The sequence below is a fragment of the Artemia franciscana genome, chromosome 1 (genome assembly GCF_032884065.1).
Source record: "Artemia franciscana chromosome 1, ASM3288406v1, whole genome shotgun sequence".
In the NCBI taxonomy this organism is placed as follows: Eukaryota; Metazoa; Arthropoda; class Branchiopoda; order Anostraca; family Artemiidae; genus Artemia; species Artemia franciscana.
Genome location: NC_088863.1, coordinates 57,814,873 through 57,841,269, shown reverse-complemented (window position 1 = coordinate 57,841,269; position 26,397 = coordinate 57,814,873). Strand labels below are relative to the sequence as shown.

Here is a 26,397-nt window from a genome sequence, read left to right as displayed (position 1 = left end):
AAATATAAAGATAAAACTAAAAAAACTAACTAATATATAGTACTACAATTAATACTCACATATGCAATTAGCCAGCTACTTCCCAGAAGTAATTGCTATATTGGATGGGCAGAACTGCAGGTGGCTACATAGGGGTGTATGGTAAGGTAAGTAATCACTGGTAAATTTCGCTTATACAGCATACCATTTGCTTCCCCGTTAATGCCAATTACTTCCTCATTTCATGCTCATTACAAATATATTAATCGCTACCATTGCAACTGTGTATCAGCACCATATCTTTAACAGTGTCAAGTATAACTTTAATCTGTGCACAAACCTTTGGTTATTTTGTGGGTATATATTATTTTTTGTACTTATTTGTCATCAAAAAGTTGTTTCAAAACCCAAAATAAAAAGGCTTACAAAATAAAAAGAATATCGTAAAAACTGCAATATCTTACATATAGCCTAAGGCTATATGTGGCTCAATTAGGGTGTTGTACCTGAGCGACAACTACAGTGGTAATTGTTAACAGATCTGGAAACGGGATTTGTTGCGAGGTTTACCGCAATTCATCCCTCTAGATACAGAGTGGGGACTTCTACCAAACTATTGTGAATATACCTTCGAGGATTATGTTCACATGGACGAAGATGTCGTTGTCCATGGTCCTTTAACCGACGCCCAATTGTTGACTTTTCAAGACGAGGACGAGGAAAATAAAGAAGAAGAGCCACATACTGCAGTCACATTAAGCCAGGCAAGATTACCCATCAACGTCATCGTTCACCGCTCACATGGTATTTAACAAGCTCCATGTGCATATTTGATTAAGAAGTCAAATATGAGACTTTTATATGTATTTAGGCACACAAGTGTGCTTTTGAACTTTTCCTCTCGTCCCTTGATTTTCAAATTATCAAAAGTCGACTGTTCTATAGAAATAGAAATAAAATCTCCACTTTGTTACATACAGAAAATTTCTATCTGATTGATTTTCAGAGTTACTTCAACTTTCCTTATATCCCTCTTCTCTGCATTATGTACGAAACTGTGATGGTTTCTTAGGTTTTTATTATTTTTTCAAACTTATTTCTCGTATGAGCTCACCTTTACAGACATAAATAACTACTTTGGGATAATTCAGCCTATCAAATAAAGCACTTCCTTCTAGATATTCCATCTTCTACTTATATGTGCACATGCTTGTTCATTCCCAGCTTGATAAGAAGCAAATTGTCAAACCTATAGTCAAAGTTAGTAATTCTATGAAAAGCTACTCCTGGATTTTGGCCTGAAACCTCGGTAGTATTAACAAATATAAAGAACTCGAAGAGAAAAGTGCTTGCTTATTCAAAGCTTAATTAGACTCTAGGGGCTAAACCTATAGTCAAAGTTAGTGTATTTATAAAAGGCCACACTTTAATTCTATCTGACGCCTGGAACTTTGGAAATTATAGAGAACCGGAAGAGAAAAGTAAGAAAAAGTATGTATTTAGAAAACAAAATCAGAATATCACGATTCTTTTGGTTCAAATTTGGCGCTTTTGTTCTGGTAAGTTCTTCGCACCAGGCATAGATACACATGCGTATTGACATTGTGATAGCACACAGTAAATAATTGCTTTCGTTCCATTTTTATGGCACTTGGTATTAACCAAGTGACATATAGCAGTCGCCAATTCTGTCGGTCTGTCTGTCGGTCTGTCGGTCTGTCTGTCGGTCTGTCTGTCGGTCTGTCGGTCCCGGTTTTGCTACTTTAGGCACTTCCAGGTAAGCTAGGACGATGAAATTTGGCAAGCGTATCAGGGACCGGACCAGATTAAATTAGAAATAGTCGTTTTCCCGATTTGACCATCTGGGGGGGAGTGGGGGCCCGGTTCATTCGCAAAAAATAGAAAAAATGAAGTATTTTTAACTTATCAGCGGGTATTTGGATCTTAATGAAATTTGATGTTTGGAATGATATTGTGTCTTAGAGCTCTTATTTTTAATCCCGACCGGATCTGATGACATTGGGGGGAGTTGGACGGGGAAAACCTAAAGTCCCGGTTTTGCTACTTTAGGCACTTCCAGGTAAGCTAGGACGATGAAATTTGGCAAGCGTATCAGGGACCGGACCAGATTAAATTAGAAATAGTCGTTTTCCCGATTTGACCATCTGGGGGGGGGGGGGGAGAAGGGGCCGGTTAATTCGGAAAAATAGAAAAAATGAAGTATTTTTAACTTATGAGCGGGTGATTGGATCTTAATGAAATTTGATGTTTGGAATGATATTGTGTCTCAGAGCTCTTATTTTAAATCCCGACTGGGTCTGATGACATTGGGGGGAGTTGGAGGGGGGAAACCTAAAATCTTGGAAAACACTTAGAGTAGAGGGATCGGGATGAAACTTGATGGGAAAAATAAGCGCAAGTCCCAGATACATGATTGACATAATCGGAACTTATTTGCTCTCTTTGGGGTAGTTGGGAGGGGGGAGTAAGTCTTAAAAATTAGAAAAATGAGGTATTTTCAACTTACGAACGGGTGATCGGATCTCAATGAAATTTGATGTTTAGAAGGATATCGTGTTTTAGAGCTCTTATTTTAAATCCCGACCGGATCTGGTGATGGGGGCGGGGAGTTGGGAGGGGGAAACCTAAAACTTGGAAAACACTTAGAGTGGAGGGATCGGGATGAAACATGGTGGGAAAAATAAACACAAGTCCTAGATAGATGATTGACATAAACGGAACGGATCCGCTCTCTTTTGGGTAGTTGGGGGGGGGGGGGGGGTTAATTCTGAAAAATTAGAAAAAATGAGGTATTTTTAACTTACGAATGGGTGATTGGATCTCCATGAAATTTGATTTTTAGAAGGATATCGTGGCTCAAAGCTCTTATTTTAAATCCTGACCGGATCTGGTGACATTGGGGGAAGTTTGGGATGGGGAGACCTAAAATGATGGGAAACCCTTAGATTGGAAGGATTGGGATGAAACTTGGTTGGAAAAATAAGCAAAAGTCTTGCATACGTAATTTACATAATTGGAACGGATCCGCTCAATTGCGGGGGGGGGGGGGGGTAATTCTGAAAAATAAGAAAAATAACGTATTTTTAACTTACGAAGGAGTGATCGGATCTTCATGAAACTTCATATTTAGAAGGACCTCGTAACTCTGATATCTTATTTTAAATCTCAACCGGATCAAACGTAATTGGGGGGTGGGGCAGTTGGGGGGACCGGAAATCTTAGAAAATACTTAAAGCGGTGAGATCAGGATGAAACTGGATGGGAAGAATAGAAACCTGTCTAAGATACGTGACTGACATAACTGGACCGGATCTGCTCTCTTTGGTGGAATTGGGAGGGGGGAGGTAATTTGAAAATTGAGGTATTTGTAACTTACGAAAGGGTGACCAGATCTTAATGAAATTTGATATTTAGAAGGATCTTGTGCTATAAAGTTTAACTTTAGGTTCTGACCTTCTCACAAGTGCCAAATGAGCTCTTGGCTCTTGGCTCTTCCGACCTCGTCCAAATGAGCTCTTGGCTCTTCCGACCTCGTACCATATGAGCTCTCGGCTCTTCCGACCTCGTCACAAGTGCCATATGAGCTCTTAGCTCTTGTTAAAATGACCGTGATATTTGTGGACCACGTTCACTACCCTGTCGCGCTGGTATTAGGTCCTATGGTATGCATATAATAGAGACACAGGTTGCTCATATACAATATTTTGGTGGGAAGGGGGTCTCAGTTAATTTATAGGAGTGAACAAGGTTCAAATAAAGGTATCTGAAAGTGTCTTGTTTTTATTCTTATTATTAGTGTTTGAATGATGTGACTATTTGTATCTTGGGGATCTTTGATCCCCAAAGAGGGTTTTGATGACTCATGATCTTGAATAACTTTTTAGGTTCTATAATAAAACATAATGACGAAGAGGTCGAATGAAGATGTGTTTAATTCAGTTGTCCTTTTGGGCTTCTATACTCAACTAACGAAAGAAAGAAATTTACTTATCCATTTTTGTGTGTATTTATTTAAAGTTGTATTTATGGCATTATCGACTAATTGATATGGATAAGTTTTGACAATTAACCAATTACTTAGTTTTCGTAAAAATGTCACTTCAGAAGGCGAGAACAGTGGCCCTAGTTCACATTTTTTTTGGGGGTGGGGGCGGGGGGAATTGTTTTAAAAATATAGTCGGGAGGAGGGTTTAATTTTGTTTTGTTAGATTTCTTCGATGACAATACATAAAAGATTTTTCACTGATTCTGGAAAAAATTAGATCTACTGGAGGAAATGCCCCCTTCCTCCATTTGGCAGCGCTGGGTGAGAAACGGCAAATGGACCACATGTTTATCCTTTTCAAAGTTAATGATAATCTTCAAAAAGATCTATAACCAAGGACGAAAGGGGAGTGGGGCTGGGGATGGCTTATTTATTTTCAAGTTATAAACCTCTTCCGGAAAAATTGAACTCCTCAGAGCAGAATCCTGCATGTATGAAATCGGTGCCTACCACAATAAAGCCCTGCGTGAACGATCTCCAACACCCATACATTGGACAGAAATGCAACTAAAGTGGGATTTTGCGTAGTCCACGAAGCCGTGCCAAAATGAAATTCGATGGTGGCGGACGCAATTATGTTTGGTGGCGCTGCGTCGTTAATTGATCGGCGTTTCTTCTATTTTTAGAATTTTTGTATTTATTTTTTAAAGTTCCAAAAACTACATTGGCATCGGATGTTTTTGGAATTCTTTCTAAACAAGAGTTGATGGAGTCTACGATTCCTTTTCAGCTTCATTACCATGACAGAACTTTGGACAAAATACGGTCGATACAACAATCTTAACTTTTCCCACACATTCTTTAAATCCAAATGATCGACAGTGAGACCTGAAACTGCCAAAAAAATTGAAGTAATCCGGCAAAATAAGGAATTTAAAGTTTGATTCAGACTAAACTCCAAAACTCAAATTAAAATAAATTAGCTAGCACCATATCTGGTGCAAGAAACCTCAAGGGAATCTGATGTGCACTTCTTACTCCATGTCTTGATTTCTTGGTGTTGCATCCTGTATTCCATTTCTTTGACTACCCTATACCTATTTTGAAATTCCCTGATGTCTCTTCCCTTCATCACAATACTTAGAAAAAGCCATGTTTATGTCCACTTTATCATTGTTTTTACTTCTATGACATCGCAATCAAAAATAAGGCATCGGGCTTTACATTTCCTAGTGATGGTGCTGATCTCCGTTTCATGGCCCTTCAGCCAGGAAGTGCAATGGCACGTTGGGGCCAGCCATCCTTTGCTCTCAGACACCTTTCCTGTTTAAATTCCCATGGCTTCTCCAGGTACCCATTTGGAGCTGGGTCAACTCTGGCTAACCATACAGAATCAGGCCGCTGACCCTTTTTCCAAACCAAATAACCAGCGACAACTGGATTCAGACCCCTGTCCTCACGGACAAAGGATCTCAAATCTAGCGTGCTAACCTACTATGCTGGGATGGCTCGAAATTGCACTAAACCAACTTTTTGAATTTCAGAACTCTAATTAAAAGAAGTAAGAATTACCAATATCTCAATTTGAGACTTGAATTTTCGACTTATGTCTCCTGCCGGGTGCTGTTCGGCGTAGAGAGTGACGTCTATCTCCTCCATCCGCTTCGGTCCATCGCGATTATTTACGCTTCGCCTGGTCTGATGATTGCTTTCGTCGGGAACTTGGACAGGCTGTCGGACCAACGTTTCTTTGGTCGGCCGTGAAGTCGCTTCCAACCGGCTTTGATAGGGTCGAAGTCGAAGATCGTCTTTGTGGGTAGATGTGGTGGCATTCGAAGCAGGTGCCCGAACCATCGTAAGGTTGGTTTGCTTGACTGCTTGAGTCAAAAGCCGAGACTGCTTTGTGAACTGCAGAAGCTCCTCATTGCTGACGAAGTTGGACCATCGTAGGCCCTCGATCCTCCTTAGGCTCTTCGACTGAAATACATTGATTTCCTTGAGGGTTGCAGCTGATGCTTGCTATGTGTCAGCTCTATAAAGCCTCGCAGAGCCGACTATGGCGTTGAAGATCCGCAGCTTCGTTTTACAACTAATGTTCGGTTTTCGCCAGAGGTGACGGTTCAGTCTGCCTATGGTAGAAGACGCCTTGGATAATCTCGTGTGCAACTCGGGGAGAAGCGAGCCATCTGGAGAAATCATGGAGCCCAGGTATGTGAACTCTTGAACAACTTCGATGCCAATGGTGCTGTCCAGGCTAACTGGAGAGTTAGCAGTAGGAGAAGACGGGTCTATGGCCATAGTTTTAGTTTTGTTCCAGTTTATATGTAGTCCTACTTTTGCAACCTCCTCTCGTAGGATTTGGAGTGCTTCCAGCAAATTGCTCCATGGATTCCGCCAGAATGGCCAAGTCATTAGCATCAGTGATGGCACGATCTCCGAATTTGAGCTCAAAGCTGAGACTTGAAGTGGCCTTTGTCATAATGTAATCTACGATGACATTGAAGAGCTTTGGGGCCACTACACTTCCTTGGCGCACTCCTGTCGTGATTTGAAAGAACGAGCTGCGCCAGCTGTTTACTTGTACACAGCTGTCCGTCCCATAGTGCAGCGCCTTGAGAAGTCTGCAATATTTCTCGGATGTGCCAGGCAACTCTAGAATCCAAGTTCAAAGTTCAAGTTCTATTTATTTTCATAAAATAACAATAACAAAAACAATATCCCAAAGGGCTCAATGGCCCGTTATTTGGGAAACGGCATACAATAAATAAAGAATTATAAAACTTGTCATAAACATACTAACCAACATCTAAATATAAATATGTAAGGAAAAGAAATCAACTCACCGGCAGTCCCCACGAAACAGCGACCCTCACATCACCCGATAATAAAATACAAATTAAAATTCTCGCGTCATCGAGGATACAACACCAACAAAACAACAACCCAAAACAGAAAAAAAATAATAAATAAACCATAAGAAACATTTAATAAGAAGCCTTTAATAAGAAACTTTTCATCTGTCTCTTAAAGGAGCCAAGTGCTCGTGACTGCCGGATCTCAGCGGGAACCAAGTTCCAAGCACGTCCCACAGTCACAGCCAGGCCGAAGTCTGAACGTACCGAGGGAGTAGCTGGAATCATCACATCCTCCCAGTTACGAACGATATGCAAATTTACTTCCCCTACTAGTTTAAGCAGTCCCGAAAAACAACATGGGAGATCTCCCTGGAAGTATTGATATGCCAACGAAGATAGAGATAAAACATAAATATCTTCAATTTTGAGGAGGTCAAGAGGAGTGTGTTTAGCCGACTGGAGAATTCTTGCCGCTTTCTCATAGAGATTGTGAATAGGAGCAAGTACCGAGGGAAATGTGGACATCCACACAGACGAACAGTAACATATATAAGGGTAAATCAGAGAAAAGTATAAAAGACGGAGGATAGGGAAAGGGAATAAACGCTTTAATTTTCGGATGATCCCAAGTCCACGGGAAATTTTCACTCTTATTATTTGAACATGCTACTTAAATGATAAATTTTCATCCAAAAGAAATCCCAGGAATCGCACATATCGATCCGGGGGGCGACTTATGGAGCCTCTTGGTGTATGAAGCTCAGTAATTGTGGGGCAGCTCAAACCTTTACGAGAAAAAATAAGAAGGTAGGACTTTTTTACATTTAAAGTTAGTTGATTTATGTCAAACCAAAAGAGTATTTTCTCAGTCATTGCTTGGAGCTTTAGAATAAGGGATGATTCATCCGGAGCTGCAGCACCTAAAGTAGTGTCATCTGCAAATGCTATTAATTCTTCTTGACTATCAGGTGTGAACACCAACGTACTCTGAGAGTAAGATTTGTGATACAATCCACAGGAAACATTGTTAATTGGGGTGTTAAAAAGTCGGTAGAGATCGTTCACATATACGAGGAAGAGGTTGGCCAAAGAATAGAACCTTGGGGTACTCCGTATTCAATTGGAACTTTTTCGTCTGTAACTTCTGTGGCGATAGATCTGTCAGTTAGGTATGACGAGAACCAAGACGATGCTTCCCCACGGACACCAAAATGACAAAGTTTACCAATGAGAATCTTATGTGTTAGGCTGTCAAAAGCTTTCTTTACATCAAGAAAAATGGCTGCAGGAATAAGATTAGAATCTAACGATCGTCGTATAAACTGAAGAAGTCTATTACAAGAATGTTCTGTAGAATACTTTGCGCGAAACCCAAACTGATGCTGATGGAAAAAAAATTTAGCTTCAAGAAATCTCACCAGACGTTTGAGCATTGCTCTTTCAAATATCTTAGAGAACACTGACAGAAGAGAGATCGGCCTGTAGTTCCCAGGATACTTTCTGTCACCTCCTTTAAAGAAAGCTATAACACGTGCAAGTTTAAGACGTTGGGGAAATACTCCTAGTTCAAATGACCTATTAATCAAATGGTAAATTGGGATGATAATCGATGGAAGAATATGTTTAATTGCTTTAGCAGAAATTTGGTCGAAACCTGCTGAAGAATTCTTTGAAGACAAAACAATATTTCTAATTTCCTGCACCGTAACCTCCCCAAGAACCATTGATTTCAAGCACGAGGGACCTAAGAACTGCTTCCAAGACTGTGACACAGAGGAATAAGAAACGCTATTAGCAGTTTTTTCCCTATCTCCGCGAAGAATTTATTCATATGATGTCGAATTTGGCCTTTTTCTGTTACAAGTTGATCGTCTACAATGAGAGACTTAGGGAGACCTTCTGGTTTCATGGATGGCCGACTAACTTCCTTAATCACGTCCCACGTCTTTTTTTATATTTTTACCGCAATCAACAAATCTTTTTGTAAAATATACTGTTTTAGCTCTGCGAATAATTGATTTCAGAAAATTACGGTACAACTTAAATGCTTCTAACTTGGCCTTATTTGGTCTTTTTTTTTGTACTCCTTCCAAAGGTTCTGCTTCCCTTTTATGGATTTTAGGACTCCAGATGTTAACCAGGGAGCTACAGGTGTTGATCTTTTTGATCGAGGATTTTTTAAAGGAGCTTTTAGACAATAAGACGTGAATTTTTCCTTAACAGTGTCATAAAACCGGCCAAATATGTCATTATAATTGCCTAAACTAATATTTTCTGGTAGAGAAAAGTGCCATTTATATGTACCAAGATCTTCTTTCAATCTTTCCAGCTCCACTGGTGAGCAGCAAAATCTCGGTTTATCCTGGGGGACTACTCTTTGTGGATTTTGGAGGACTTGAAGCAGGGCTGAAACTGGCAAATGGTTGGAAACGTCAGAAAGCAGTACTTCATTCCTAATGGAGTGTAGCGATGAAAAAATATTGTCAATTAATGTTGCTGACTGGTTTGAAATCCTTGTCGGTATGTTTATACAAGGAGCCATTCCGTACGAAATTAGTAAAGACAAGAGGCTAGAAGCCTGCCTAGATGACGATTTCGTAAGGTCAAGGTTAAAGTCACCCATCAATATAACTTCATATTTTTCAGCAAGAACTTTCCTAAGAACGTCATCTAATGTTTCAAGAAATTCAGTCACAGATACGCTTGGAGAACGATATACTTCGCCAATTATTACCCTTTCCTTAGCGTTAATTGGGATTTCAATAAAAAGTGACTCAAATATTTTTTCATTATTTATGCATAAATCATGTCTTAGTACAGCCTGAAAATTATTTTGGATGTAAAATCCGAGTCCACCTTTTTTGCCCATCTTACGGTTAAGAAAAATCGACATATAACCGGGGATATCCAAAAGTACCTGATTATTCTCATTCAAAAATGTTTCACAGAGACCGATAATTACTGGGCACGAATCCCTACATAATAATTGAATATCGTCGAATGAAGAATTTAGGCCCTGAATGTTAAGATGAACAACCGGAAAAACATCACCCCACCGAGCTCCGGAGCCCCAAAATCTCAGCTCCTCCACAAACACGCTATCAATAATATTCTCAAAATTTTCATCAAAACTCGTATTGGGGGCTTTACCAACCGGATTATTTATAATTTCATTAAAATTGACTCTCTTAATTTCTTTATCATTTAATCTCCCTAATGTTATGCTGGCGTTAATCCCCAACGGAGAATCAAAGTTAACCATAATTACTTACCGATACAGGTGATCGAGAGTCATGCTGTAGTCGCGTGAACACCAGTGACGTCAGCTGCTTAAAATTCCCAAGTAAAAAGGCTAAGAAACGAACTTGATTATTTTGATCTGAAACAAAAAAAAATGACAAGTAAAATAACACAGGAAGGTGTAAACACTGAGGGAAAAGAATGAAAAATAAAAGGGAAAAATACAATAAGACAAACAACAATAAAGAACAGCACATTTTTTTTATATATAATATATAGAGTGGAAGCGAGCACTCGCTAATGATCATGCGTCAGAATCAAAATCAGTATTGGCCGAGGGGAAAACTAGGGTAAACGGGTCGTAGCATGCGTCATCAACCTTGATCCAGTTGGAACTAGGAGTCTTTTTGGATTCTAGCCATAATCTAGTCCCTTTTTGAACCACCTTGGTGTGAAACACTTTATCGGAGGGAACTTTACAATTTCTTAAATTATAAGCCGTACTCAGAAGCTCTTTCCGACGTTTAGCCAATTCGAATGGAAGGTTAATACTGACGCTTTTCCCCGTATTTCTTAGATTACCAACACTAGCCATAATATTATCCTTATGTCGAAGATTTAAAACAGATACAAGAATAGGGTCCGATGCCGGGCGCGAGTTTTGTCTGATGGGACGTTTAGCCTTACTTCTAAGTCTATAGATGGCCGTAAACTTAATATCCCTGTAGTTCCGTATCGACATTTCTGATAAAAAAATCATTAACAGTTTCTTCAATGTTTTCATTTTCCTTGTTGGGTATCCCATGGATAAGAAGATTCTTGCGAATCTTCTTATTCGACAAAGAGCTTCTAGATCGACTGAGTCAAATGCAGAACGGGATTCGACGAAGGCAATAAATGCTTTCTGTAGAAACTCTGTGGTCTTCTCTACTATTTGTCGAATCGTGAAAATCTGCTCCATAGTTGAATAGTCCGACATAAAACCCGCTTGTTCTGGTCGCCGGATTTTTCGAATGATATTCTGACATCGATCCAGCAGGACCATTGAAAACAGTTTGCCAAGGACTGACAGTAGGGTTATTCCCTGGTAGTTGGAGCAGTCGCTTCTTGAGCCTTTCCTCTTCCATAAGGGGATAATGACACCCTTCCGCCAATCCTCAGGAATTATCTCTGTTTGCCAGATTGTAGAGAACAGGGTGGGGAAAAACAAGAGCTTTACAGGAGCTCTATATTTTAGCATTTCTGAGTTTAAGCCGCAGATACCAGTAGCTTTATTATTCTTGAGCCTTTTACTGTATATTTGATTTCGTAGGGGCTGAAAGGCTCGTCTGGAGGAGCATCTGTTTCAGGTCTTTTACTGCTAGGTTGGCTGGGACCATCATTAGGAGGCACAGATGGGCTAGTATTGTTGAAAATTGAACAGAAGTTGTCCCTCCACCGCTCAAGACAAGAACCTTCTTCAGAAAGAAGTTTCCCATCCCTGGACAGGATGGGACCCAAGGTGTGAATTTTATTTTCCGTGAGGTCTCGGAGATGCTTGAATAGGCTACTCATGTCTTTCTTATTGCTGCTGGTTCGATTTCATCGGCTTTCCTTGCAACAAACTAGGTTCTGTCCCGGTGAATGACTCTGTTCCACACTCCATTGAGCCTTCTATATGTGTTCATGTCCCCAAGAAGTCTTGCCTTCCGTCTTTGCTCTATGACTTGCTGTGTTTCATTAGTTATCCACAATTTCTTTGGGTAAATCCCCTTGCCAAGCACTAGTTGTGCTGCTTCCCTGCTCTGCGATTTAAAATGCTTCCGGAAATCTTCGCTGCTATTAAGTGAGCCAAGGAGCTCGAAGCGATTCGATATTTCAACACTGTACTTCTGGCGAGTATCTGGCTCCTTTAGTACCAATATCTGCAGCGACGGGTTTTCTTTCTCATCGTTACGCATGGAGGTGAAGCTGGAAATCGGCGCACACAAGCCTGTGGTCTGTGTTTCCGTTACTGTACCACGTGTACTGGTGGATAGTTTTATGTTGGAAGTAGGTGTTTGCGATGCAAAGATCGTGAGATCGGCACAGTTCAAGTAAGTGAAGCCCATTGCCATTAAGTGGGTCGGGAGATTAGGACCAATTGTGCCGCGCCATACACCCATATTATCGCGCACTGTCGCATTGAAGTCACCGAGGAGAACAGTCATATCATGGTGAGGCGCTGTCGCAAGGCATCTGGACAAAACAGAGTAGAAATCCTCCTTAGTTGCATCATCGGAATCGTTGGTCGGGGCAAAGCATGCAATGACAGTCATCTTCCCATGCTTGTGTCCAAAGTGGGCCTTCATTAATCTGTGAGATATTGCTTCGTGTTAAAGTTAGGCCTTTTTGCAAGGCTGTTTAGCGCAAGGCCACCGCCATTCCTTCTCGTGCTTCCTCCAGACCAGAGCAACAAGCCACTGTTGCCTATTCGCTGTTCTCCCCTTCTGGTAAGACGGATTTGTGTAAGACCCACAGTCGACACTTTATTCTTGCAAAGTTCTTCGAAGAGTAGATTCTTTGACGTAGGTGCATTCAGAGTCAAGATATTTGAGGTGGCTGTTCGTAGTTCCCTTTGGTCCATGAGGTTTAGTCTGTTAGTCTTTCTGACGTCGTCAGCATGTCCGTTGACACTCGAACTCTCAAAAAACAGCTCAAGACAAGTACAGTTTATATTTCTTCCAACAACGAAAATTAGCAGTCACATTTTATAACCAGACCTTATAAAAGATTATAAAAAAGCAAGTTTTTATGGCACTTGGTATTTACCAAGTGATATATAGCGATCGTAATTTCTGTTGGTCTCTCTGTCTGTGGGTCCCATTTTGCTAGTTTGGGCACTTCCAGATAAGCTAGGACGATGCAATTTGGCAGGCGTATCAAGGACCAGACCAGAATAATTTAGAAATAGTTGTTTTCCCGATTCGACCATCTCTAGAGGGAGTGGGGGTACGGTTAATTCGGAAGAAATTAGAAGAAATGAGGCATTTTTAACTTATGAACGGGTGATCACATCTTAATGAAATATGACACTTAGCAGGATATTGTGTCTCAGAGCTCTTATTTTAAATCTCGACCGGATCCGGTGCCATTGAGGGAAGTTGGAGGGGGAAGCCTGAAATATTGGAAAACGCTTAGAGTGGAGAGATCAAGATGAAACTTGGTGGGAAAAATAAGCACAAGTCCTATATACGTGATTGACCTAACCGGAACGGATCCGCTCTATTGGGGGAGTTGGGGGGGGGGTAACTCGGAAAAATAAAAAAAAGCGTTTTTAACTTACGAACGAGTGATCGTATCTTAATGAAATTTGATATTTACAAGGGCCTCGTATCTCAGACCTGTAATTTAAAAACCTGACCAGATACAGTATCATTTGGAGGAGTTCCGGGGGGGGGGGCTTATTCGAAAAAAATAGAAAAAACAAGGTGTTCTTAACTTAAGAACGAGTGGTCGTATCTTAATGAAATTTGATATTTACAAGGACCTCGTATCTCAACCCTGTTATTTTAAATCCCGACCACATCCAGAGTCATTGGGAGGAGTTGGGGGGGGAGCCGGAAATATTGGAAAACGCTTGAAACTTGATTGGAAGATTAAGCAAAAGTCCTAGATACGTGATTGACACAAACGCACTGGATCCGCTCTCTTTGGGAGAGTTGGTGGGGGGACCTAATTCGGTAATTCGAAAAAATTAGAAAACATAAGGTATTTCTAACTTATGAACGGGTGATTGGATCTTAATAAAATTTGATATTTAGAAGGACCTCGTGTCTCAGAGTTCTTGTTTTAAATTCTGACCGGATCTGGTGACATTGGGGGGGGGGGTGTAGGATGAAACCAGAAATCTTGGAAAACGCTTAGAGGGGACAGATCGTTATGATACTTGGTGGGAAGAATAAGCACAAGTCCTAGATACGTAGCTGAAATAACCAGACCAGATTGACTCTCTTTGGGGAGTTGCGGGGAGGGATAATTTAGAAAAAATAGAAAAAATGATGCATTTTTAACTTACGAACGGATGACCAGATCTTAATGAAATTTAATATTTAGAAAGACCTCGTGTTTTAGAGCTCTTATTTCAAATCCTGACCGGATCTGATGACATTGGGGGGATTTGGAGGGGGAAACCGGAAATCTTGGAAAACGCTTAGAGCGTAGAGATCAGGATGAAACTTAGTGGGAAGAATAAGCACATGTTTTAGATATGTTACTGAAATAACCTGACTGGATCTCTTTTGGGGAGTTGGGGGGATTTGCTAGTCTGGGCACTTCCAGGTAAGCTAGGACGACGAAAGCTGGCAGGCGTATCAGGACCAGACTAGATCAAATTAGAAATATTCTCTTCCCCGATTCGACCATCTGAGGAGGAGCGAGCCAACAAGATAGTTGAGAAGAATTTTATTTGCCGATAAAACAAATGGTTGTTTTCTTAAGTATGGTTTGTGGTCTAGGGGTATGATTCTCCCTTAGGGTGCGAGAGACTCACCACTCGACTCGACCAGATTGATTAGAAATTGACGTTTCCTAGATTTGACTATCTTGGGGGAAGTGGAAGGACGGTTAATTCGGATAAATTAGAAAAAATGAGGTATTTTTAACTTACCAACGGGTTTTCTGATCTTAAATGAAATTTGATATTAAGAAGGACCTTGTGTCTCAGAGCTCTTATTTTAAATCCCGACCGGATCCGGTGGCATTGGAGGGAGTTGGAGGGGAAAACCGGAAATCTTGGACAACGCCTAAAGTGGACAGATCTTAATGAAACTTGGTGGGAAGAAGCTCTTGACTCTTGGCTCTTCCCACCTAGTCACAAGTGCCATATGAGCTCATGGCTCTTGTTCAATGAAGTAAATAAAAAATGTCAAAACAAAAACGCAGAGAAATTACCCAAGGTAAAAGCCAGGATGTAACCTCTTAAAGAATTCCATATAACAATAAACTGTGTGCTCTACAGCAAACACAAAAATGTATAAAATCTGCATTAAGACCTTCAAGCTTAACAGTTAACACAAGTATTATATACACATTAGAAGTAATAAAAAACTACAACGGTGAAAATAAGAAAAAAAAACAAACAAGCAAACACCACCGCGAGACTCCAAATATATTACTCTCTACAGAACATAATTATTAAACCTACGTCCATGGCCCAATAGCTCCGATTAATTTATCAATCGAACATTTTGTAAGAATTAACTCGATCAGGCTAACTTTAATTTTTCCAAGTTTTTCTGCTGAGTAAGCCGTTGCTAATTAATACTGGAATTATATGAAAAAAAATCCTAGATTCGGCAATTCCAAAAAGATAAATATCAATTTTGACCCGACCTTGGCAGAAAATTAGGAGATAGCTAATTGGTTCGGGACTTCTGAATCTATATGAATACCTTGATTATCGTCCTAGTTCTAGAGGTCATATTGTGCAACATTGGCCTCGTAACGTTAAATTACGTAGTCCACACAAAATGGAGGGACGGTTATTGGTTATTGCATTATTGCACGCAATGATTAGGAAAGATGGGACAGTCACTGGATCTCCTTTCTTTGGGAAAGGGGTTCTGGAAACTCTCATTGTGTTTGCATTGTAAATGCGAAAGCTAAACTTTGGTGTAAAAGCCAAGGGTGGATTGAAATGAATATGGTACTAGTATCCAGATATTCAAGTATACTAGTTTTCTAATTTTCTGGATTTTGTGCAAATTGCGGATATTGCTGAATGATTCGCTTTATGGTTGTTTTGTGTTTGGTTTCAATTCTTATGATTTTTTGGTCTTTATTATTTATCTTTTAATATTTTTAATGGTTTTGTTTTTTCACATTGACTTTCCGTGGTTGTTTTTTTGGTTTTTTCTTCGGCATTTTCATTGATTATATTATTTTGTTCACACTGAAGAAGAGAGGCGGTTGTCCTCTCGAAATATTCGCTTTTTGTGTTTTTTCAGTATTCTCGTTTGGCCTTAAAAACCCCATTTTTAATCGTTTTCTTTTTTTATATTATATTTTATATATATATATATACATATATATATATATATATATATATATATATATATATATATATATATATATATATATATATATATATATATATATATATATCATTTCTCCTTGTACAATCCTAAGAGATCAAGGATCCCATTATGGATACCTAATGCTCCACGTAGAAAGTTCCGCCGAGCATTAGATCACCGTTACTGTTTACCTATTCAAAAAATTCCCAGCCGGGGAGAAATACTATAATCTATTATGGATAGCTTGTGGATCCTTTGGGGCACAGGTTTGCTTAGAGTCTGTAATGTTAAAATTTAAGTGCAGTGGGATATATATTTAGCCAACACAAAAGAGATCCGAGGCTGCTAACTAGGACATTCAAATAAAATAGCTTTCGAGTAGACTAAAATTTAAACCAATTTGCGGGATAAGGTCAATAAGGTGAAAAATCTCACAACATCTCATTATGGGGATCCTCAAAAGGAGACCAAAAAGTAAACGTAAGTTTGCAGTGATTTCCCAGAGACGGGTAGAAATTTTTTTTAACCGACTAAATAGTATAGGTGGGGGGGGGGGGGAGAGAAAATCGATTCGGCCTTGGCTCTGAAAGTAAGCCTCTTAGGGGCCACATAAAGTGTGATCTGCACAGAAAATGGCGTTATATATTATAAACCTGAGACCAAAATCATGTATCTCTCTTAGATGTCTAGTAAATAATTTTGCAAAAGTCATTTTTGATTTTCGAAACTCCAATTTTTTTTCCCAATGAAACGTTCAGTTTTATATCATACTTTGCTCTTTTGTTGATTTTGTACCTAATTCAACTTTTGAAGTTAGAGGTTCCCTAAGCTCTTGTTATCAGGATATTTATGATAAGTGGTTGTTCGAACTTAACGAAAAATGGGGACGGAAAGAGATAATAATGTTCTAATTGTGTATTTTGGGAAGATAGGTCAATTTATGGGAGGTGTCTCTGTCCCCATGATTTTCCCCTCTTAGATTTTGAAAAAAGCGTTTGTCGGAGCATTTTCTTTGAAAAAATAACTTTTTCTGAGTTTTCATCGAACAACTGAAAAAAAGTGCTGCCCCCCTTTTAGATATTCAAAGAAAACCACTGTCCCAGCTCCCGAAAATTTGTTCATTTGATGCCACTGTTTGGGGACAGGGGCAGTATCCTCCCTCCTTTATTTACAGCTCCTTTAAAGGTCTATGGGTCTGTGTAGGATTAGTTCCATTTATTCATTGTATATTTAAAATCAATTATTAACAAATCTTATATATATCCTGCCGAGGAGGATATCTCGTTATATATGTAATCAGTTGATATGAAGGCCTAATCTAATTGAGGTCTAGAGTAGTATACCCGCTTTGGATCCCAATACGCACATACCCGATGTACTGTTGGATTCGCTAACCCCTGCTATAGGCCCTTTGGATCCCTAAACACATATATTCTATTAGTCCGAGCACACACATATCCGATTACTTTAAGCACCATTTACTCCAACCATTCCTACGACTATTTGGAGTTGCTAGTCCCTCGTATCCAGCTTAAAAACTTCCAGGAAAGATTTAACATTTTCGGGGAACAATATATGCATATTTTCTCGACAAAACCCTTCAATGGTTACAAGCGCACATATTCCGGTCGATACCCATTATGCACTTTAATCACACACATATTCCATTATTTTAAGCACACACATATCCCATTACTTTAAGCCCACGCATATCCTATTACTCAAAGCACCCACATATCCCATCACTCCGAGCACAAATGTTGCGCTATGACAACTTCTGGTTAATAATGACATTTCTGGCAGCATTGTTATCCTAGTTTCGTTTGCCAGATATGTTGTTCAATAATTGAAGTGAGTTTGAAGGAATATGATGTCTAATAAACGAAGTTTTTGATATAGACTCTTAATATTACCGGGTTTCATATTAGTTTGGGTCCCAACTTTCTCATCCAGGACCCAATGTCCCTAACAGGGCCCCGAGTCCCCCATACAGGAGCCCCATGTTCCCCTCCAGGGCCTCAATGCCCCCGCCCCGAGTTTTTGCTCTGCCCTATTTTTTTAACTTTAGATGTTTTAATTTTTTCTACTTAAGAAATTTTTTCAACTTTTTTTCACATACCTTAAAATGACATAAAAATACTTAAAACAAAAGAAATTCTCTTGTGATATTTTCAAATACGAAATGAAGATGATCTACATATGTTAGTCGTGATTTTCCCCATGAAAAATAATGTTTGTAGCGACATTTTTCCCTTTGTTTGACTTAGAATGTTCAAAATTATTGCTTAGTATTTCAGTATGCATAAAATCGAAATTAATAAATTTGTATATATAAGTGATGACACGACATCCTTCGGAAGGAGATGATACAATAAAGCCCTCTAGAAAGTATTGTTTAGTATTGGGGTATGCATAAAGTCGAAATTAATAAAGTCATATATATTCTAAGTGATGATACGACAGCCTTATGCGGGAAATGATACAATAAAGCCTTCTGAAAAGCATTGTTTAGTATTGGGCTATGCATAAAGTCGAAATTAATAAAGTCATATATATTTTGAGCGATTATATGAAAGCCCAGTGAGGGAAATGATACAATAAACTTTCTGAAAAATAGTGCTTAGTATTGAGGTATGCATAAAGTCGTATATATTTAAGTGATAATACAGTAGCCCTCTGAGGGAAAAGATACAATAAAGCATTTTGAAATGTATTGTTTAGTATTGGGGTATGTACACAGTCGAAAATAATAGTCGTATATATTTTAAGCGATAATACGGCAACCCTATGAGGGAAATGACACAATAAAACCTGAATTGGTGACTGAATATCAAAAGATTATTAAAAAGCACTTTTGTATACAGCAAACTCAGCTAGTAAGTAAATTTAGAGTGTCTTAATTGCTGGCTGATTATCGAAAGTTTAATAAGAAACACTTTTGACTACAATAAACTCAGGTTGTTGATGAATTTCGAGTGTTTTGTTGCTGACTGAGTACCAAAAAAAATTAATAAAAAGAGCTTTCGAGTACAACAAACTCAGTTTCTTGGCAAATTCCAAGTCTTTTAATTGGTTTCTTTTAATAGTCTTTTAATAATCTTTTAATAAAAAGAGTTTTCAACTACAAAGAACTTGGTTTCTTGGCAAAGTCCAAGTCTTTTAATTGGTGACCGGGTATCAGAAATTAATAAGAAAGCTCTGTTGCTTAGAACAAAATCAGTTACTTGAATAATTCCAAGGCTTTCAATTAATGAGTGAGTATCAAAAATTAATAAAAAGCACTTTTTTTTGTAGAAAAAACTCAGTTTCTTGGTAAATTCAAAGTCTTTTAATAGGTGACTGAGCAACAGAAATTAATAAAAAGGCACTTTTGCATAGGACAAACTCAGCTATTTGGAAAATTCCAAGTCTTTTAATTGGTGATTGAGTATAAAATAAAAATAATAAAAAAGTGCCTGTGCATAGACCAAACTCAGCTATTTGGTAAATTCAAAGTATTTAAATTGATGACTAAGCATCAAAAACTTTTGCATAGAACAAACTCAGATACTTGGTAATTTCCAAGTCTTTTAATTGGTGACTTAGTGTTAAAAAAAATAAAAGAAAATCTCTTTTTGAATAGAACAAACTCAGCTACTTAATAAATTCCAAGTCTTTTAATCGGTGACTGAGTATTAAGAATTAATAAAAAAAGTACTTTTTCATAAAACAAACTCAGCTATTTGGTAAATTCCAAGTATTATAATTGGTGATTGAGCATCAAGAATTATTAAAAAAAGCAATTTTTGCATTGAAGAAACCACCACAAATACCGCAACCCTAGGTCTACCTATGCTACATTGTTTTAAAGGATTTCAACGCAAAAGTGCTTTTTCTATAAATTTTTGATACTTAGTCACCAATAAAAAGACTTGGAAATTACCAAGTAGCTGAGTTTGTTCTATGCAAAAGTGATTTTATTAATTCTTTATACTCTGTCACCAATTGAAAGACTTGTAATTTACCAAGTAGCTGAGTTTGTTCTATGCAAAAATGCTTTTTCATTAATTTTTTATACTCAGTCACCAAAAAAAGGACTTGGAATTTACCAAGTAGCTGATTTTGTTGTAGTCAAAAGTGCTTTTTTTTGTACTCAGTCATCAAGTAAAACACTCGGAATTTATCAACTACCTAGGCGTACTGTAGCCAAAGGTGTTTTATTAAATTTTCGATACTCAGTGAGTAACTAAGCCACTCTTAATTTACTTACTAGTTGAGTTTTTTGTATGCAAAAGTTCTTTTTATTAATTTGTTGATGCTCAGTCACCAATTAAGGATTTATTGTATTATTTCCCTTATAGGGTTGTTGTAACATGGCTTTAAGTTTATACGACTGTTATTTTCGAATTTATGCATAACCCAATACTAAGCAATACTTTTAAAAAGGCTTTATTGTATCATTTCTCTCATAGGCCTGTCATATCGGCGCTTAAAATATATATCACTATGAATTTCGACTTTGTGCATACCCTAATACTAAACAGTACATTTCAAAATGCTTAATTGCATCATTTCCCTCATAGGGCTGTTGTATCATTGCTTAAAATATATACAAGTTTATGCATACCCCAATATTAAGCAATACTTTTCACAAGGCTTTATCGTATTATTTCTCCCATGAGGCTGTCGTAGCATCGCATAAAATGTATATGACTTTATTGGTTTCGACTTTATGCATAGCAAAGTACTAAACAATACTTATCAAAATTCCAGTATATTTCCAGTATAGGCCTGTTGTATCATCGCTTAAAATATATTTAACTTCATTAAGTTCGACTTTATGCATACCCCAATACTAAACAATCCTTTTCAGAAGGCTTATTGTATCATTTTTCTCATAGTGGTGTCGTATAATCGGTTAAAATAAATATGACTTTATTAATTTCGACTTTATGCATACCCAAATACTAAGCAATAATCCTTAATACTAAGTCTCAAAAATTTTAAGTCAAAAAATAAAAAAAGGTTACTACAGCCATTATTTTTCTAATTGTGAAAATTATGACTAACCTCTATAGGTTGGGAACATTGTGGCCCTGGTTTGGAACATTGGGCCCTGGATGGGAAGGTGGGGACCCAAACTCATATGCAAACCCGATAATATTACAATCCATATCAAAACTACGTTTATTAGACATCATGTCACTTCAACTATTGAACAACATATTTGGTAAAAAAAAGCTCAGATTATAATGTTTTCAGAAATTTTCTTATCAACCGGAAGCTGTAATAATTCCATATGTGTGCTCGGAATGATGGGATATGTGCGTCCTTAAAGTAACACGATATTTGTGTGCTTGAAGTAATGGGATATGTGTGTGCTTAAAGTAATGGAATATGTGTGCTTAAAGTACATATTAGGTGTCAACCGGAAATTGCGATAACGTGTGCCCTTGTAACCTTTGAAGAATTTAGTCAAGAAAATATGCATATATTGTTCCCAGAAAATGTTAAATCTCTTCTAGAAAGTTTTAGCTGGATAAGAGGGACTAGCAACCCCAAATAGTCATAGGAATGGTGGGAGTATATGGTGCTTAATGTAATGGTATATGTGTGTGCTCGGACTAATAGGATGTGTGTGTATTTGGATCCAAAGGGCCTATAGGAGGGGCTGGCAATTCCAATAGTACATCACGCTATGTATGTATTGGGATCCAAAGGGGGATAGTACTGTCTAGTTAATCTATTTTTTTGTTTAATGCTTTTTTTATTTTGGACAACATATATGAAGGTATTCTGATGTATCTAATGTTCTTTTTCTTTCTTTTTTCAGTCAGGACAACGGACCATGTCTACCACAAGTCGTCGCAAAGAGTCAAGTCATAATGAGCGTTTTTACGAAGAATATGAATATGAAAGAAGGCTGAAGAAAAGACGTGCTCGTTTGTTCACTGCTGCAGACGAGGCATTCACTCATGTTAAGAGATTCCAGGATCAAGATCAAGGTAAAAGTCAAATTCAAAGCATAAATAGACAAAGACAAAAAAATTCAAGCTTTGGTACGTATATTCTAGCGTGTTTTTTTCAGAATTCAGAGTTTATTTATTTATTAATACCACCAGTAGGCCATTGTTACCTCTATTTCAAGCTATATCCCATCGAAGTGGATCCTGGCGTTCAGCTTGGGCAAACCTTGCTTTAACACTCACTATGAAAAGGCTGACCAACCAGAACAAAATTCACATAAGCACTGCCAATTCTCATAGAGCTGGAAGAATAGATTTTTCTTGCTAAGGTGTTTGCCGGATTCTTAAACCAGGACTGCGACGGAAAAGAAGTTGCTGATTTCTCTGATCAAACCGATTCTGCAATTGATGTTGTGAATTATCAAACAGTTCGTGGTAACGAACTGTAGTAAGGAGCGACCCGGCTCAATAGTAACCAAAACTCTAAATAATTGAATTTTGATATCAATAGCTACATCAAAAGAATCGCATTTTAATGCTGAGTTTAAATATATAAGTTTCATCAAGTTTAGTCTTACCCATCAAAAGTTACGAGCCTGAGAAAATTTGCCTTATTTATGAAAATAGGGGGAAACACCCCCTAAAAACCATAGAATCTTAACGAAAATCACACTGTCAGATTCAGCGTATCAGAGAACCCTACTGTAGAAGTTTCAAGCTTCTATCTACAAAAATGTGGAATTTTGTATTTTTTGCCAGAAGACAAATCACGGGTGCGTGTTTATTTGTTTGTTTTTTTGTTTTTTTTCCCCAGGGGTCATCGTATCGACCAAGTGGTCCTAGAATGTCGCAAGAGGGCTCATTCTAACGGAAATGAAAAGTTCTAGTGCCCTTTTTAAGTGACCAAAAAAATTGGAGGGCATCTAGGCCCCCTCCCACGCTCATTTTTTTCCCAAAGTCAACGGATCAAAATTTTGAGATAGCCATTTTGTTCAGCATAGTCGAAAACCATAATAACTATGTATTTGGGGATGATTTACTCCCCAACAATCCCTGGGGGAGGGGCTGCAAGTTACAAACTTTGACCAGTGTTTACATATAGTAATGGTTATTGGGAAGTGTACAGACGTTTTCAGGGGGATTTTATTTTGTTTGGGGGGGGGGGGTGGGGCTGAGGGGAGAGGACTATGTTTGAGGATCTTTCCTTGGAGGAATCTGTCATGGGGGAAGAAAAATTCAAGGAAAAGGGCGCATGATTTTCTAGCATTATTATAAGAAAACAATGAAAAATAAACATGAAAACGTTTTTTCAAATGAAAGGAAGGAGTAGCATTGAAACTTAAAACGAACAGAGATTATTACGCATATGACGGGTTCTAAAAATACTTTAGCATAAAGAGCGAGGTATTTAGGAGGAGATAAATACCTCGCTCTTTATGCTAAAGTATTTTTAGTAATTTCAACTATTTATTCTACGGCCTTTCTGATTCAGGGGTCATTCTTAAGGAATTAGGACAAAGCTTAAGATTTAGTGTAAAGAGCGAGGTATTAACGAGGATACAAACCCCCTTGTATACATAATAAAAATATAAGATTATGAAAGTTTGTTACGTAAGTTGCTAATTTATAAGTTACGTATATTTTTTACTAATAAAAACGTCCATTAAAAATTAAAAGTTCTAGTTGCCTTTTTAAGCAACCGAAAAATTGGAGGGCAACTAGGCCTCCTTCTCCACCCCTTATTTCTCAAAATCGTCTGATTAAAACTAAGAGAACGCTATTTAGCCAAAAAAAGAATTAATATACAAATTTCATTTTAATAATTTATGTGCGGAGAGCCAAAACCAAACATGCATTAATTCAAAAACGTTCAGAAATTAAATAAAAAAAAAACTTATTTTTTTAGCTGAAAGTAAGGATTGACATTAAAACTTAAAACGAACAGAAATTACTCCGTATATAAAATGGGTTGTCCCCTCCGCAATCCCTCGCTCTTTACGCTAAAGTTTGACTCTTTGCCACAATTCTACTTTTTAAAACAATTAAAAGCTTTAGCGTAAAGAGCGAGGGATTGCGGAGGGGACAACCCATTTTATATACGGAGTAATTTCTGTTCGTTTTAAGTTTTAATGTCGCTCCTTACTTTCAGCTAAAAAAATTAGTTTTTCTTTATTTAATTCTACTCTTAAAGTCCTTTGCATTCTGCAGCGCCTTGATGTGACCAAATTCAAGGGTCGTGACAGCATACCTATTTTTCTATGGCACTTGTTATTTACCAAGTGACATATAGCGATCGCAATTTCTGTCGGTCTGTTGGTCTCGATTTTGCTAGTTTGGGCACTACCAAACTGGCCCTAAGGATGAAATTTGGCAGGCGTATCAGGGACCAGACCAGATTAAATTAGAAATAGTTGTTTCCCAGATTCGACCATCCAGGAGGGGAGTGAGGGGACAGTTAGTTATGAAAAATTGGAAAAAATGAAGTATTTTTAACTTACGAACGGGTGATCAGATCTTAATGAAATTTGATTTCATTAATACCTCATTTTTCCCCTCATAGGCCTGTCATATCATCACTTAAAATATATATGGCTTATGAATTTCGGCTTTATGCATAGGCTTTATGCTACCCCAATTCTAAAGAATACATTTCAAAATACTCAGTTGTATCATTTCCCTCAGAGCTCTAAAACACGAGAAGAATATCGTGTCTCTGAGCTCTTATTTTAAATCTCGACCGGATCCGGTGACATTGGGGGGAGTTGGAGGGGGAAACCCGAAATTCGTGAAAATGCTTAGAATGGAGAGATCGGGATGAAACTTGGTGGGAAAATAAGCACAAGCCCTAGATACGTGATTGACATAACCGGAAAGGATCTTCTCTCTTTTGGGGAGTTGATGGAGGTGGGGGGGGGGGTTAATTTGGAAAAATTAGAGAAACTGAGGTAACTTACGAACGAGTAATTGGATCTTAACAAAATTTGATATTTAGAAGGACTTCGTAACTTAGACCTCTTATTTCAAATCCCTAACGAATCCAGTGTCATTGGGGAGATTGGGGGGGTAAACTGGAAATCTTGGAAAACACTTAGAGTGGAGAGACAGGGATTGAACTTGGTGGACAGAATAAGCACATGTCCTAGATACGTGATTGACATAATTGGACCAGATCCGCTCTCTTTTGGGGAGCTGGGGTGGGCCTAATTCGGTGATTCGTAAAAATTAGAAAAAATGAGGTATTTTTAACTTACGAACAGGTTATCGGATCTTAATGAAATTTGATATTTAGAAGGAGACCTCGTGTCACAGAGTTCTTAATTTAAATCCCGACCGGATCAGCTGACTTGGAAACCGGAAATCTTGGAAAACGCTTAGAGAGGAGAGATCGAGATGAAACTTGGTGGGAAGAAGCTCTTGGCTCTTCCGACCTCGTCACAAGTGCCATATGAAATCTTCAATGCCAAATTAGCTTGATCTTAGCCGTGGCTTTTACGTGTGTATTTTTGCTCTGGACCCTTTCTGCACATATTGTGTGCTGACGTCTGTTAAAAGTGATCGAGATTCTTTCTTTCTGATCGTTTACTATTGGTGGTTCTTTATGGGCTCACTTCCTGCGTTTATCCAATCAAAGCAGGTGTATCCCAGAGTAGAATCTTGCGACCTACACTTTTCATTCTCTACGTAAATGACATTGGAGACTACCATGCAAGCCTTCTGACTCACTTTGCCAACGACTCTACGGCACACATAGCCATTCCAAAACACGAATGTCCAACCCAAGTCTTCCTGCCCTACAGACTTATTTTCAGAAACTGAAAAGTGACCTAATGAATGGGTGGTCAATTTCAATGCAATGATAACAAAGGAGCTGACTTCCTTCTCTACAGATATCTTTCGGAAAAACCCTCTCGATTCGGCGAGAACCTTCTTCGCCCTGCCCGATCATCCCACTTTGCAAGTCTTGCATCAAAGCCATCCCCGAGCGTAGATGCTTGCTGTATGCTGATGCTACGAAAATATTTTTGGCACCTCTTCAAAAGATCCAGAATAGGGAAGGTTTAGTAGCTCTCCTTGACTCTCTCCAGTCTGGTAGTGAAAGGTTTGATGTAGTGTCGATGGCTGTTTTCTGCTAGTACATTAATTCAATGAGGAATACACCTCATTCCCTAAAGCTTTCTGTTATTGTGCCCCCATTGTCCAACCGACAGAATGATCTGTTTGATCTGGAATGATCTTCCTGGGGACGGTATCCCTAAAAGTTTGACTCCTTCAAAAGAAGATTCAGCAGTCATCGAAAACTTCATGATGGAGTAACGTAAAAGAGTAGCGGAAAATCA

The 26,397-nt window shown here is 38.4% G+C and overlaps 1 protein-coding gene across 2 annotated transcripts in view; it reads left to right on the top strand.

Annotated features, from left to right (window-relative positions):
• Positions 1-26,397, top strand: part of LOC136031845 (vang-like protein 2) — a 187,967-nt gene that overhangs the window by 112,924 nt on the left and 48,646 nt on the right. For both annotated transcript variants that reach the window (XM_065711693.1, XM_065711703.1), the window contains exon 8: positions 21,928-22,099. In XM_065711693.1, the coding sequence (XP_065567765.1) occupies positions 21,928-22,099 (172 nt within the window). The remainder of the gene's footprint in view (positions 1-21,927; positions 22,100-26,397) is intronic.